At 41.4% G+C, this 14,815-nt stretch overlaps 1 protein-coding gene across 1 annotated transcript; it reads right to left on the reverse strand.

Moving 5' to 3' along the window:
• Positions 1–6,484: 6,484 nt before the first annotated feature.
• On the reverse strand, positions 6,485–13,994 carry gja4 (gap junction protein alpha 4). The gene is made up of 2 exons (XM_055056023.1): positions 13,864–13,994; positions 6,485–9,006 (listed from the first exon to the last, which is right to left on the reverse strand). Exon 2 carries the CDS (start codon positions 8,995–8,997, stop codon positions 7,876–7,878), a length of 1,122 nt encoding a protein of 373 aa, XP_054911998.1. The 5' UTR covers positions 8,998–9,006; positions 13,864–13,994; the 3' UTR covers positions 6,485–7,875.
• Between the last annotated feature and the right edge of the window lie 821 nt (positions 13,995–14,815).

Consider the following 14,815-nt stretch of genomic DNA (forward strand, 5'->3'; position numbering starts at 1 on the left):
GACTCTGGTTTCAGATCTGAATGGAAAGTTGGAAGTTGCTTTGAAAAACAACAATTCAAAAGTCTCCACCAAACCAGATGTCCCCCTGCAATCAAATGTCCCCCAGCAACTAGATGTCCACCTGCAATCAGAGGTCCCCCAACAATCAGAGGACCCCCAACAATCAGATGTCCCCCAGCAATCAGATGTCCCCCAGCAACGGACCTACAATCAACCGCAGTGGTGCCACATAAGTCGGGCCTCTCAACAACCTGAGAGGTCAAGAGATAAGAGAACATATAATACACCACAGTGGTGCCGCTAGACAGACCTCCATGCCACCAACTTCCACTGGTTGCATGGAGGGCATGAAGGCCAAATTATGCCCGGCTCAGCCTTTACGCTGACCCAGACCCAGGTGGTACTAAGTGATGTTTCACCAGGTCATTAGGTTAGTGCCTTGACACATCTAAAATTTCTAACTCCAAAATCAATGGAGAAAACTCAAAGCGGACAAAACCTAACAAAACAAGATACATTTCAGCATCACAAACATTAAAGTTTTAAACCTATAAAATACTCTATAGTACTATATCTCATTACAACAATGAGATGTAATTGTGGCACCACTGTGGTTGATATGATATCAAAATGGTATTATATATCAATATAATACAGATTTGTCCATCTGGCCTCTGAATTCCAATACCAAGAGAGGTCAAAGCATTCCAAAAATATCTCAATATATCTCATTGTTTTGAGATGTATTGAGATATATACTGAGCAGTTGTTTCCTGCTATATCATTACATAGATATAGCAGGAAGAAACATAGTAATGAGATATAATGATATAATACAATATATTTCATTATGAGATAGTTATCTCAATATGAGATACTGTGATTACTATCTCATAATGAAATATTATATTGTCGTATCTCATATCTACATAATGAGATATAGTATTATATCTCATTATAACAATGAGATACTATCTCAATATAATAATAATTATAGCATTATAATCATCTTTATGAGATACTATCTCAAAACAATGAGAAAGTGTCTCATTATATTGAGATTGTATTATATCTCAATGTTATAATGTGGTCATAATATATATCTCATTATATATTAATGAGATTATATATTAAATGAGATGGTATATATTTATATTTTCCAGAGTGGCAGAAACAGACTTCCATGGAAATAAAAACTCAGGTACTTAATTGCTCCATTGTTGATTGTTGTAGGTTTCTGTGAAGTGCAGTGAATGGGAATCGTCTGTCATTGATCCTGACTGTTTTTAGGAAGGAGCAATGTTAGTTTCTCTGAAGTAACACTGGAATGTTGGTACATTGAATTAAAACAATATTCTGTTCTTTGGTGACATATTTTTCACATTTCCTCTAAAAATTGCCTGTTTTTTTCTATTGTTTATTAGGATAGAATAGAAAGGCATCAAAAACCTATGATATAAACAGAAACATTCTGTAAGTAGGAAATAACTAAAGATAAATCCTAATTGGGATTGTTTCTGAGTTATTGTCGCGGGGTAATTAGTCCTCTGACAGTTTTGATTGTGTCTCTGTTGTGCTGGTTGTCTGAATGATTTAAATTTATAGTAGTAGTTTCTAGTACTACTATGATTAGTAGTAGTTTCAGTTCAGTAACTCTGTATTTGACAGGTTGTGAATAAGACTGTCATGACACTGTCATAAACATGACATAACACCGTCATGAACATGAGTAAGTCTTCATGAATATTTATGACTGTTATCATGAAGTGTCATTTGGTGAATCATGACACTTTTAATACAACATTGATATTATTCAAAATGTCTTTGTTATGATAACTTGACATTAACCAAGAAATCATGATCTGACATAAATTTGTTATAACGGTATTACTGATCAGTATTACCGATTAAACATTAAAATTATGTAGCTTTATATTATTAAAGCTAAAGTTTAATCAGTAATACTGATGAACACAATAAAACCCAAGTCCTGTAACTTTTCCTTGTGTCATCGATTCAGATGGTTGTTTTGTCGCCGGATCATCTGCTGAGACGTTCATTTCACCTTGGTGTGTTAATATCTTACACAGGCAGAACTTTGGTTCCCCCGAGCTGAAGGGAGGGAACCAGACAGAAATTAGAATCTAAAAATGATATTCAGTTAGATTTGTTTTGTGAAACAAGAGCTGCAGGCTGAGACGGGTCCTGGTAGAAACCCACACAGAACCCTTCAACAACCAGCAGAGTCTCCTGGCTCTCAGCCTCAGATGAGCTGTGGTCATTTCTGTGTTATTACTGCTGAAACACACACACACACACACACACACACACAGCTTTATGTCTGTGGCCATTTCATGCGGACTTGAGAGAACCAGGTAAAAATGTCTGTCTTCATAACAAAGTCCTTACTTTCAATGTTTCCCATTTCTGTCTGAGGACCAAAATTGAGAAACACTGCTTTCAATTAAAACTTTAGACTTTGTCTCCCTCAAATATGCTCACATGTAGCAATACAATTTTTATTCAAGTTCACAATAGTCACTTTTAACATCATCCCAGTGACGACAAATGCAGCGAGTTCTTATAAGAGACAGATGTTTGAGCAAATCCTATGTCGAGCTGTCCTAGTATTTTTTTGTTTTTTTATTTGTCCGCGAAGATAATGCTGAATTATTTTCTGAATGGATCGTTTGCAGAGTAAACTGCCAGTCAGCTGATGTCAAGTCAGAAAATTGGCAAATGTGTTTGTGTGTTTTTGGTTGGGAAGCTTTTATTGGAACACGGAAATTTCGACATCATGCGTCTCCACCGGCTCAGGACGTCCTTTATGTATAAGCCAACGACATCTTACGGATAAAGAAGACCAGCTCCACCACTCACTGACAACTTAGGTCCAAATTAAATAGACGCAGTCACTCCTCCAGCAAAATAACATTCTTTCTTAAATGCCAACTTTTTGCGAAAAATACTCTTTTACTTCAGGAGATTTCTCCATTTTTCATCTTCTCTGATAACTATCCAAGCTGTCTTTGAAAACGAAACACAAGAAACCATATCTTAAAGGAGCTGAAAATTGCTTGTTTGTGTACTTTTTTTATTTTTATTTTTTTAACTAATTCACAATGCAAGTGTGAATTAGGGCTGGTAGAATGACAGCACTGATGTAATAATAGTGTTTACCAGGAAAAGGGCTGGTCGGGGAACACTTCCACTTCAGCGTACAGTATTACAAATGAATCATTGCTCACCTAATCTGAGAGCGCTCCAGCAGAATATTCGGATCCTAGATGCACCCGAGAGTCATAATTGCAAGCAGGTTATAGTCTGCTGGCGCAACACGGCCTCAAATGTTAAAAACGAGGTATGCAGGTTTTGCGCCTCCACCCCCCGCCCTCAAACAGTTCCCATTTTGCAATAAATTATTCCAACACATTAAAACGGTGATTATTTGCAGATGTAAACACTTCGAGCTGAAGCGCCTTGCAAAAGTATCCGTTGGATCTTTTCACGTTTTCTGAAGGGGAAACAACAAAAACAGTCTCTCATTGAGATTCTGGGGCAGACCGGCAGAAAAGTCGTGCAACTACGACTGCAGCGTTTGGTGAGCGAATACCGGGATACCCACCACAGCACCATTGTCATGTGAAACAATCCCTGACCGCCAACTCCCCCCCAGGGAGCAACAATCCTGGAAAAGGAAACAGATACAGACTCACTTCCTGTCCCAGCAGTTAAATTTAGTTATCGGCGAAAGCCTTCTCGGTTTGTTTGTTTTTTTTATTTCGTTTTGCATGAATCGCACAAATGCCCAAATGAAAGGCACGGTCCACGGGACGGGAGATTGTTATGGACACGGACAAATCCGTTTGAACGGATGTCAAGGCAAACAAAAGGAGCTGGCACACGTCTGCCTTTTCCTGAAACGAGCGCTGCGCAGCGTAAACAATAAATCATGGCGAGCGGCCCCCATGCAGAGCCACGGAGCCCGAGCTCCGGCTTGATCCAAAAACACGGATTTTGCATAACCTTCCCGACCTTGTCCACCCGGCTGCGGCTGCTATCTGAAGGCCGGTTGGGCCCTTGTGGATCAGGAGAAACGTGAGATTTTGAGGTCAAATCATGTCGGCCCTTCCTGAGGTCGCAAGGTCACGTTTTTCACCAAACCACCACAGCCTTCGGAAATGAGTAGAACGTTTAGCTTGCATGGCAGGTGGGAATGATGACACCTGCATAATGTTGCATACATTATGCTTCAGCAACGCCCCTGTGTAGATCGTGATTCACTATATCACAAGCTTTAACCAGGAATTTAAAGTGACCAACACAAAATGAAAAGAAAAACTTTAAAGATAAACAATAAAGGACATCTGTATAAAAGATTTTCCTTGAATCATTAGTTCAATTTAATAATTCAAGGAAATTATTAAATAACATCCTAAGACTTTAAAATAAGCCTTGCCTCACCTTAACGCAGCGCAATTCACTTCTAGCTCATTTCATCACGGACGGCAAATTAAACGGCGCTGCATGTTGAAAACAAAGCAACTGTTGTTTTGTCTGCAGGTTTTCCAGCCACAGTCTAATTTTGTTTTAGCCGTTGTTCCACTTGGGAACTGAAACGCTTTGAGATCTGTTACCATTTAGTCATAGCTAAAAACAACGTTACATCAAATTGATGTTGACAGACTCTTTCTGTTTGATCTTTAACCGTTCAGCAGAAAGAACAAGCGGACATTTTGCCTGGCAGAGACAAGTTCTGATCAGTGGATGCGAACAGGTGGATCTACAAAACGTTGACCCGCTCCGGTTGAGTGAAAGTGCCCTCCAGACTTTCGCTTTTTTGTGTTTCAGGAATGAACCCATGTATGCTGCGCCTTTGACTTCACAAGAACCAATTTGTTTTTGTTTTTTTTTAAAAAGTAAAGGGCCTGATGGGCTTCATTTATTTTCGTTGGATAAATTGAGGAAATGGATCCACTGTGACTCCAACAATGTCAGGAAGTAGAGTCACAGTGGCGTCTGAACTCGGATGTTCCCTGGGAATGACTTTATGGATATTCGCAAAAAAAAAGAAGTTGACTTTAGTTTGCACATTTTTCACAGCTTTACACAAGCAAAGGTCTGTTTTATTAGCTTTTTCTAACACACTCCTTGCACCTTTTTGCCCTGAAAAGTTGCGTCGATAAAGGGAAACAGTCTAGACAAAGTAGATAATGAAACCAGTGATGGCTGTAAAGCTTTATTAATGCCCTATTGTTCTGAAGGAGGAACCAAACCCTTTCTCGACACTCCCTAGTGGGTTTTTGAAGTTTCTTAGACGTGTCAGTGGGACAAGCAGACGATCAAGAGTCACTTCAGTCAACCTGAAAGTTACTGAACGGTCGTGGAACGTTTCAGTCTGTGAAAAAGAACAGAAGGCGCCCATTTTTTAATTGTTATTTTTTTCTGGTTTGTAATCTACAAGCACAGATGATGCAAAAAGCTCGTCTGCAGATCTGCTGCTGGCTTCGCCTGGCACCGGCAGGTCGCCCTCCGCAATGTGTTCCTTGACCCCCACGGCTTTTCGCTGGAAACACAGAGGCCGACTCATGCGCCCACAATGGAAAGCAGAGATAACAGAACCGCTCGCAAATGCCAGAAGAGTTCGGACACGCGGCAGGGACTGAACCCTGTAGCCGTTGCTTCCTCGGCGCTACGTGCAAATCTGTCCCCAACAAGGGCGTGCGATTAAAAAAACCCAACACATTCCTCCAAAGGTTGAGGCATCTCATTCCTATCGTTATTGGAAGAGAAAATCATGGTAACCTACAGGGAAATGAATGATTTCACTGTTTGTTCCAGTTTTTTTCTTTGACCGCTCCTAAAGTTGAAGCTGCTCCAAAAACCAGGTCCCTTTTAAATTTTCCTATTAACCCCTTTTCCTGCCAAAAAAATGGCTTATCACCACTCCGACCGGTAATGGAGGTGCCATATACTGCCGCAAAGAAAAATCACCTCAATGTATCAGAACACAAGCAAGAACTTTAGTTGAAGGCGCTGACTTCTGGGTTTTATCAGTTGCTCTACATGAGAAAGGAAGAAAAAAAAATGCATTAACAGCCCGGCTTCTCCAGGGGAAATTAAATAGAGCATACACTGCCGCTGCGCCTTGTGCAAGCTTATGGTGCCGGATGAGTGATGCTCTCTTTTCACTGCGAAGCCATAACCCCCTGATTAGAAAACAGACATTAAATCAAAGTTATTTCCCTCCACCGGCTTCCTTGGCGAGCCGCGCTGATGATATCGTGAAATCCTCTTCCATATCTTTGTTTCTATTATTTATCCTGCTGGCATGAGGGATTCGTTTTCTCTGCGTTGCAACAATGCTCGGATGGCAGAAAGTGCGTTGTCGGACAAAGGAACAAATAAAAGAAATCTCATTCTGTAAAATGTGATGGAGGGAGGAGGAAACATGAACACAAGAGATCAACTGGAACTTCAGAAGTGAATGAATGGTACAAAATTGTGTCCCTTGGACTTTATTATGAGCTGACATCAAAAATGATAAATAAAATTTTTTTTCAAACAGTAATAAATATTATGACCGGGATTGCTTTACAACACCATAAAAATTACATTTATTTAAATACATTTTGTCCAAATATTCAACCACTCCCTTTCATTGAACTTGTACATTTCTGTACCACTTTTTGTCCATTCAATGGGCAATTACTGGTTCTGAGGTCCAACTACAGAAAAAAACAAAACAAAAAAAACACCTTGTTGGCATTGTACTGCTCTGCAGCCTCAAACTTCACTGTATTTTATTGGGATTAAATGAGAATGCATAAAAGTGATGTTAACAAAAACAGACGTGTGGGTTTTATAACCCTGAACACAGCACCACATTTTGAAACACGGTGTTGGCAGCCTTATGCTGTGGGAGTGCTCTTCTGACAAAAAGATGGTGCGAAACACATTGAAATCCTGGAGAAAACCCTGTAGGACATTGAAAAAGATCTCCACGAGCATGGCACTACCACCACCTTGTTTCACTACAGGGTACTCAAAACAACACTGATGTTTGTGGTTGCTAAACAACAAACTGCAAAGAGGTGTATTTTTGTTCGGCTCTGCAGCTATTGCTTCTTGAAGTTCCCAGCTGTAGGTTCACATTAATGCTGTTGCACGCAGCGCGGTCACCTCCTCCAGGCTCTTTATAGCTCAAATGTTATGGTTGCTCCATCCCACAAATCCCAAACTTTTGGCTTCCCTTCCCACTCCCCACATCCCGCCCCTCGCCTTCCAAGGCCACGTCTTCCAACATTTGATTGACCGGAACTCGCTGGGCGAAAGGAGGCGAGCATATTGTGTGCGTGCATGCATGCGTGCCTTCATCCACGCCGCAATTATCCTTCTGGGAGCCGAAGCGGGGTCCAGAGACCAGTGCATTCCACAGAGAGCACAGATCCATTAGGAGGGAGCAAAGATCCAGAAGACTCTGGGGGTTTCAGTGCAAATCTCAGAAGAGTACGTTTAAATCTAAATTTCCTTGCACAAACACTTAGTGGCTCCCTTTGCCAGACCCTTCGGCTTGTTTTTTTTCCACATCACTTTGCTATTAAACTTAGCAGGAAGGCATCTTATGACTTAAATCTCATTGAGGAGTCACATTTTTATTTCGCCTGTGGGAGTGTTCTCAAAATGCTTCATTTTGAATAGATTTGTTTATCAAAAAAAAAAAAAAAACCCTGCAAATGTCTGCCTCTGAGACATGGAGTTCACAGTGCAGTGGTTGTTATGCTGCTTTCCTTCAAACTGTGCACTCCTGTTTGTTAAGTGTCACGTGCAGAAACGTCAAAAACCAGAGGAAAAAAAAAGTACACCGAGCTACCGTCAAACATATTGTTTCTGGTTTTTTGCATGTCCCTTGTGGGCACCTTTCCTATCCGTCCCTGTTTGATCTGAATGTTTGGAATGACCGCATCGTTTGGAACTCGCTTTTCCTGTGGATTTTATGCAGTTCATGTAGCTTGGAAGCAAGTTATGCCCGGCCTCCCCTGCATCCCAGTTCACTTCTATCACCGTTTCAGCGTAGCTTTCACAGGGGTTGCCCGGTAACTTTGCCTCCCTACCCTGTGCGGGGATGCTGATGTCCCTGCCGGTGTTATAGTCTTGGGGCGTCTCCATTCGTATTGCTGGAGTCACTTGTACCTGCTCTCTTAGAGGTAGGTAATCCTCATCCCACTTCTCTAGGCGATAGGAGAAGGCTAGGATCAATAGGTGGATGAGTTCAATCAGGTTGAGCAAAAGGGAGATGCCGGCTATCACCTGAGCGTAGACGGTGAAGATGGTCTTTTCCGTGGGCCGAGAGACAAAGCAGTCCACCGTATGAGGACACGGGAATCTCGTGCATTCAAACTTGGCTGCAATGAAGAAGCCGTCATAAAGGAACCAAAGTCCAGCGATAAATCCTGCCTCCAAGAGGACCTTGAGGAGGATGCTGAACGCATATGCCCTCAGAAGCCTCCCTTTCAGTTTCGGAGCTTCAGTAGATCCCTTTTTAGGCACTGTCCCTTTCCCACAACTGTTTTCTTTCTCTTTCTGCTCTGCAGTTTCTTTAGCCACACTGGCGTCCTCCCTTTCTTTCACAATTTCACATTTTTTACTCCCACTTTCTCCTTTGCCCTGTTTGGCTTTTGGGTCCTTCCCACCTCTGATGGCCACGTATCCATAATAGAAGATGGAGGGAGTCGAGACGAAGATGACCTGGAGGACAAAGTAGCGGAAGTGGGATATGGGGAAGGCTTTGTCGTAGCACACGGAAGTGCAACCGGGCTGCTTCGTGTTGCAGACGAAGTCAGCTTGCTCGTCATCCCACGCCGATTCGGCAGCTGTTCCCAGGACCAGAATGCGAAACAGGAAGAGTACTGTGATCCAGATCCGGCCAATAGCAGTAGAGTACTCTTGGCCCTCCTCCAGCAGGTGTTCCAGGAAGGACCAGTCAGCTCTGGACATCCTCTGCTCCTGAGAGGGACACATTATGCATAATAGGCAATGAGACGCATTAGAAAATCCAAAATTAACTCAAAAGCTACGACTAACTGTACTGAAAGAAGATACATGGGCATACACGCCAACTAATATTTGGACAAGTGCTCCCATTGCTAAAAGTACTGGCAGTCTAGAGCAGTGCAGAAAATTGACATCATCGTTCACAACTTCTCCTTCTGTATGCTGATTGGGCCGGTTGAAATTCTACCGGAGCAATACAAGTGAAAGGGAGGAATCTCAGTCTGAGCTGTGAAGAGATTAGAATTGTGCAGAAAGGCGATGGCCATGCCAGGTTTGTAGCATCCAGGAAGCTTAATATTGTGATCATCCCTTAAAAAAAACTGATGTGTGTTTGGGATCTTTGTCCTGTTAGAACGGCCAACTGTGACCAAGTTTCAACCATTGACAAACAGAAATCCTCTTGGCAGCCAGCCAGACCCTCAGAATGCTAATAGCTCCTGACCTTTGAAATTCGCCTGCTAAGTCAAACCAAGTAATGGGGACAAGACGTCCTGATTACATAAAACTGTGGTCACTGTGACGGAGGTCCAAGGTTTATGTACAATGATTCTTTTTACCACTTTTCCATTTCATTTGTTACGGACAGCGATTCACACCAGTTATTTCCAGTTTTATATCAGTAACTGAGCACATTCGCCAAAAAATGGTTAAAGAGGAATCATATAACCAAAGCAAACTGGATGTACTGACAGCATAGTTTGTCTTTTGAAAGCAAAAGAAAGATATAAGAGACGTTGTCTGAGAGCTGCAGGTTGCAGCTGTATCAGACTGGCAACCTATCTAGGGATTGCCGGTCTCTGGCCAGCCCAAGTTGCTTTGATGATCTTGCGACCGACCGCGTTGCAGCTGCTTGTTTTACCAGTGACGTCAACATCCTTCAGCCTGTGGCTGTTCCTTCTCTTGGAGCCAAGATTTACATAATTTCAGGGCAACAAGTGTTTCGAATTGAGAGAATGTTTCACAATGGGCTAAATCTAAATCTCCTCTCTTCACCTGTTTATTTTCACTAAGCTTGTCTATTTTTCCAGTGTGAAAAGGATCGCAGGGCAAAAGTAAGGGTGTTCACGTTAGCTTTTCTTTTCCCGATTACCAGTAAACAGCCATATGTTCTTTCAACAAATTTCCACAAGAGAGGCTTTTCGCGTAGAGAACAATTTGCTTTGTGTACAATGACTGGCTGTGACATCATCTGTACGCTAAGCTGTGAAAAAGGTTTTCCTCCTTTCACATTTCTGCTGTTTTTCCTTTTGTGTCAGACAGGTTTCAAATCCTCAAACAAATTTTGGGGAAAGAAAAAACTAATTATTGATGTAACAATGTGAAATTAGTGTTTTGTTCTTTTTAATGGGAGAGCTTATCCATTACTAAAATAAATGCCCATTTGAAAACTGTTTTGTGTATTCATTCTGGTTATCCTGTCTGACATTAAAGTTTGTTTCATTATCTGAAATGATCATGAGAGACAAAGAAGCAAAGCTCTCTTCCAAAAGCTCGGTTTTTAGGGAAAATCGATTCTTTAAATTACTTATCTGCTCATAAATATTTTTAGATGAAATAATTTTACATTTTCTACCTTCAAAACATGATTAAATGTCTTTTCTACAATAAGAAAACTTGCTTTAATCAGTGTTTTAACACATCCGGGTTTCTTACCTTCATACCTTAAAGGGGCAGATTCATGTAAAATTGTGTTACAATGTTATCCCCTCATTGAAAGCACGTGTGGAGTGTTGCCTTGATTCTTTCATGCACATTTGAGAGATCCTTTAACCTGAATGGCAACCATTCAGCTGCGTGTTTTGAGGACAAAGTTCCCCCTCTGAGCTGCAGCTTCTGAGCTGCCAAGCTTCCACCACGCAGAGCAGCACGAGTCGCAACTCCTCCGCTCAGCTCAGCTCCTTCAGACTAGCCACCAGCATTTAGCAAGCAGCTGGTGGAGCTGAGCATCTGCTGAGCTCATTCTGCCAGCACCTTCTCAGTGCAACGCTGGGAAAAATGTTGCTTAAAAGTTAGTGGAGGAGCACCATTGTGAGACCGAGGCCCAATTTGAAGGCATTAAAGCGGCATACAGCATCTTTAGAACTGAAGTTAACATAGTTACTTGATTATGCTATAAAACGGCACTATTTTCCTGGAACACACATAATGCTGCGTATTTAAAGGCATACAAACTACTGGAAGCAATATAAAAGACACGTGTAGAACGGGAATGCGGAGTGCCAACATGAAAAGCTCACTTTCTTTACTGAGACTGTTAAGGACCCCAGACACCGAGAATCCCTTCATCACAGGAACCCCTGGAGTCGTTGTGTGGGGGATGTTCTACCGCAACAAGGACCGGGTCACAAGTTGCACAGAGCAACCCATTCAACCTTGTTCAGAACTCTGTGCTGGAGCAAAGTTCAAAGAAAACAACGCTAACACTGACGCAGTAAATCCTCCAAAAGGTAACGGTTCTAAGTTTAATTTGTGAAAAAAAAAAGTCTGTTTTTGCTTTTTAACTGGGTAAGAAAAAAAATAATACACTAAATGCATAAATTCTGAAATGCATTTGAAAACATTCCAACTTATGGCTATTTTTACAGACATGCAAAACTTTCCAGTGGAGTGTTTTTTTTGGAGGTGGGGGAGTTTCAGAAAGAGGTTCTAAAATTGGCGTGTGGGTCCTAAATCCTGACAACATGTGGGACAGAGACAAACTTTAAAACCGTGGACAGTGAAAGCTTTTTTGGACTAATCTCAGAGCTGGGGGGGGGCAGATGAAATTAGATTACGCAATTAGATGTAAGTGGACAATATCCTTTTACATGCAAGATGTGTTGCATTTGTTGCCGCAGTTTAATTTTAAGGGCACGCAGCCCAGATACGCCGCGAGGACTGGCTTGAAAATGTACCAATTACATTTTAATTGGTACATTTTATTTCCATAAAAGAATTCTCACTGGTTTTTCAGAAAAAAAAAAGAAAAAAAAGCAGCAGGTTGTTTTATTCTGTAGGTAACAAACGAGCTAATTTTCTCCAACCTTTTCAGCATAATGGTTCCTTCTTCGCGAAAGAGCGTGCGTATCTGGCTGCGGTGCCTTGTTAGTTCTTCCATGAGCTCACACTGTTCTCAGGGGGCTCCGGGCCCTAATCATCGAGATGCAGAGGAGTGAAGCTTCCATACACTAACAACGACTAAAACAAAAACATATGGCACTAAACTTAGCGTTTTATTTGAGCAGGAGCAGGGCGCCCTGCAACCGTTTACGACCAAACTTTGAAGGACCCGTCCAAAGAGAGGCCGTTATTCCTTTTTACAGAACACATCTACGGGCCATTTATGCGTTTTGTTGAATTGGGTAACAAGAGTACGTAATGTGTGACGCGGCGTACTGTGGCTGCGTTCAATGAAGTATTGTCCTGACCTGTGAGGATGTCAGGAAATGGAGGATGTTGGACATTTCTGAATGACACAGCAGCTTGCTCAAAGGGCAACACACACGCATACACACACATCTGAATAAACATCCTGTGTGGGGGAGTTCAGGCTTTGCTGTGATGCTTGTCTATTTGTTTGTGCTATTAATGTTTTTATGTTATTTCTTCCGTCTTAGAGAAGAAATAACTCTTCATATGTTAAAAAAAAAAAAACTCCTATGACAGGATGAGCAGACAATAGGTTGCCGAGCAACTCGGAAACGATGACATCGTCATAACTTTGCTGTTTCTGGGAAAATTCACATGAGGAATTTGCTGACCGTGTACTTTTGAGTAGGCTGGTATGAGAACCTCACAGTATAAATCAAAGTATTATAGTATCTCTGAGTTTACACAAAATTAAAGTGAAAGTGATCCTGCTGATTCTGAAATTCTATAAAATATTTATTTTTGCTCTTACAATAATACCTATGCTATTTATTGTTTTGATGTGCTACCTCGGTAAAAGTGATCTAATTTCTTTTGTTTGAATAACATTATAGAATCAACTATAATTAACCTTAATATTGACACTAAATACATTTAAATATCTAGTTGCTCCCTATATTTATGGTATTCACAACTTCAGTTTACTATCTAAAAAATAAAACCCCAGAAAAGAATCCCAAAATAAGCCACAACAAGTAAATAGTACCATCGAAACTAGCTGAGTAGCAGTGTGTAGCAACAGGTGGGGGAGGGACAGACAGCCATGATCTAACAAGCTGGAGAAAATGTACCTGTAGCACTTTCTCCGGATCCCAATTAAATGACTTTAAACTGTTGGGGCTCAGCAAGTTTTGTGATCTTTTTCAAAAACCTCCAGATACCTGGAAACACTCTCATGGTTTTAATAAACAATTCCTCAAAAGATAAAAGACACACAAATTTAAATACTGGCAAAGTCTACATTTCTGTGTTGCTATTTCTTGCACCCACAACCAAATTTCAGGTCACTCCAGGCACATTTTAATAGGTGGATATCAAACTGTAGAAACATTATGATATGCAGGTTTAGGCGGTTCGGAGCCTCAATTGTTTCTTGTTTAGGTCTTGCAAAATGTCTCTGGTTTAATGTTACAGTTGAAACACACAGCATGGCAAAAGTTCATCTTAGAACAACAACAAAATAAAGCATATAAGAACAAATCTGAGTAACTGAGTCGCCAAGCTGTATTTGATATTGAAACTTTCAAATTTCATCAAGGGATTAGACAAATGTGACCTATTACAATGAGGTTGAAAAAATGAAACTTTTAACCTTAACTTTAAACACAAACCAGAACATTTACCCATTCAGGATAAAGGAGAGTTGACTCATGACTCCATCAGTGTGGTGAACCTTCCTACCTTCTCTCTCTCTTAAGGCGGCTTGTGTCTCCTCGCCGGTTCCGAGTCGCTCTGCCGATTGTTAACGCCGCTTGAAATGCGCGTCGCCTTCTTTATAAAGACCCGCTGGAGTCGGAAAAAGTGTGTGTGTGGTGGGGAGAAACTTTCCCATGCCTGCTCTGCTTCTCTTCCCCTCTCCGTTCGGACCCTCCCTCCCTTTTTGCCTCCCTCCCTCCGTCCAGGAAACGTGGTGCGGGAACTCGGAGCGGTTCTGGGTGACTGCGCTCCGACGCGCGCGCTCTGAACCCTGTCGTTCAATGAAGGAGCTGTCTGTCGGCGCGCGCGAGTGTTGGGGGGATGCCACCTACCTGTTAGCCGAGCTTAGCTTAACTTTGGAGGCTCGCGGCCACTGAAGGTGAAACGGAAGTACGAATGAAAGCTAAAAAAGAAAAAATAGATAAATAAAATAAAATAAAAACCAGTTTAAAATAAACTGATCCAATGATTGTTATTACTACTATTACAAAAATAAAAAAGCTGTTTATCCTCATCTACATTTGAGCATCTGAATTTATGGCCGGAATGAAAACAGCTTTGTTGTTTTCAGGATTTTATCTCACATCACTGAAACATAATTATTTTTATTTATTTATTTTTTTTGTGAAGTTCCTCGAGACATTTATTGCGAATCGGTGCTATAAACAAAACTGATTTGAACCGACTTTGTTTTTTCCGAGACAGCAGACACACATCCTCCCTCTGATTATGTCCGCCAGGCTGTAATTCAGCTTCACTCCACATAGGGGCGCCACTTACCTGATTTCCGTGAAGCTCTTCAACCGGCTGAAACGTGGCGTGGATTTAATTTCTTGCCATGTTTTGATGTAAACTGTCGTGTGTCACAGTGTGTGTTGCACCTTGAAAAGGTTTTCCTGCCCCTCCAGTCTTTCCACGTTTTATTTTTTTGTCTTTT

Source organism: Poeciliopsis prolifica, unplaced genomic scaffold, assembly GCF_027474105.1.
Source record: "Poeciliopsis prolifica strain line A6 unplaced genomic scaffold, Auburn_PproV2 SCAFFOLD043, whole genome shotgun sequence".
Lineage (NCBI taxonomy): Eukaryota > Metazoa > Chordata > Actinopteri > Cyprinodontiformes > Poeciliidae > Poeciliopsis > Poeciliopsis prolifica.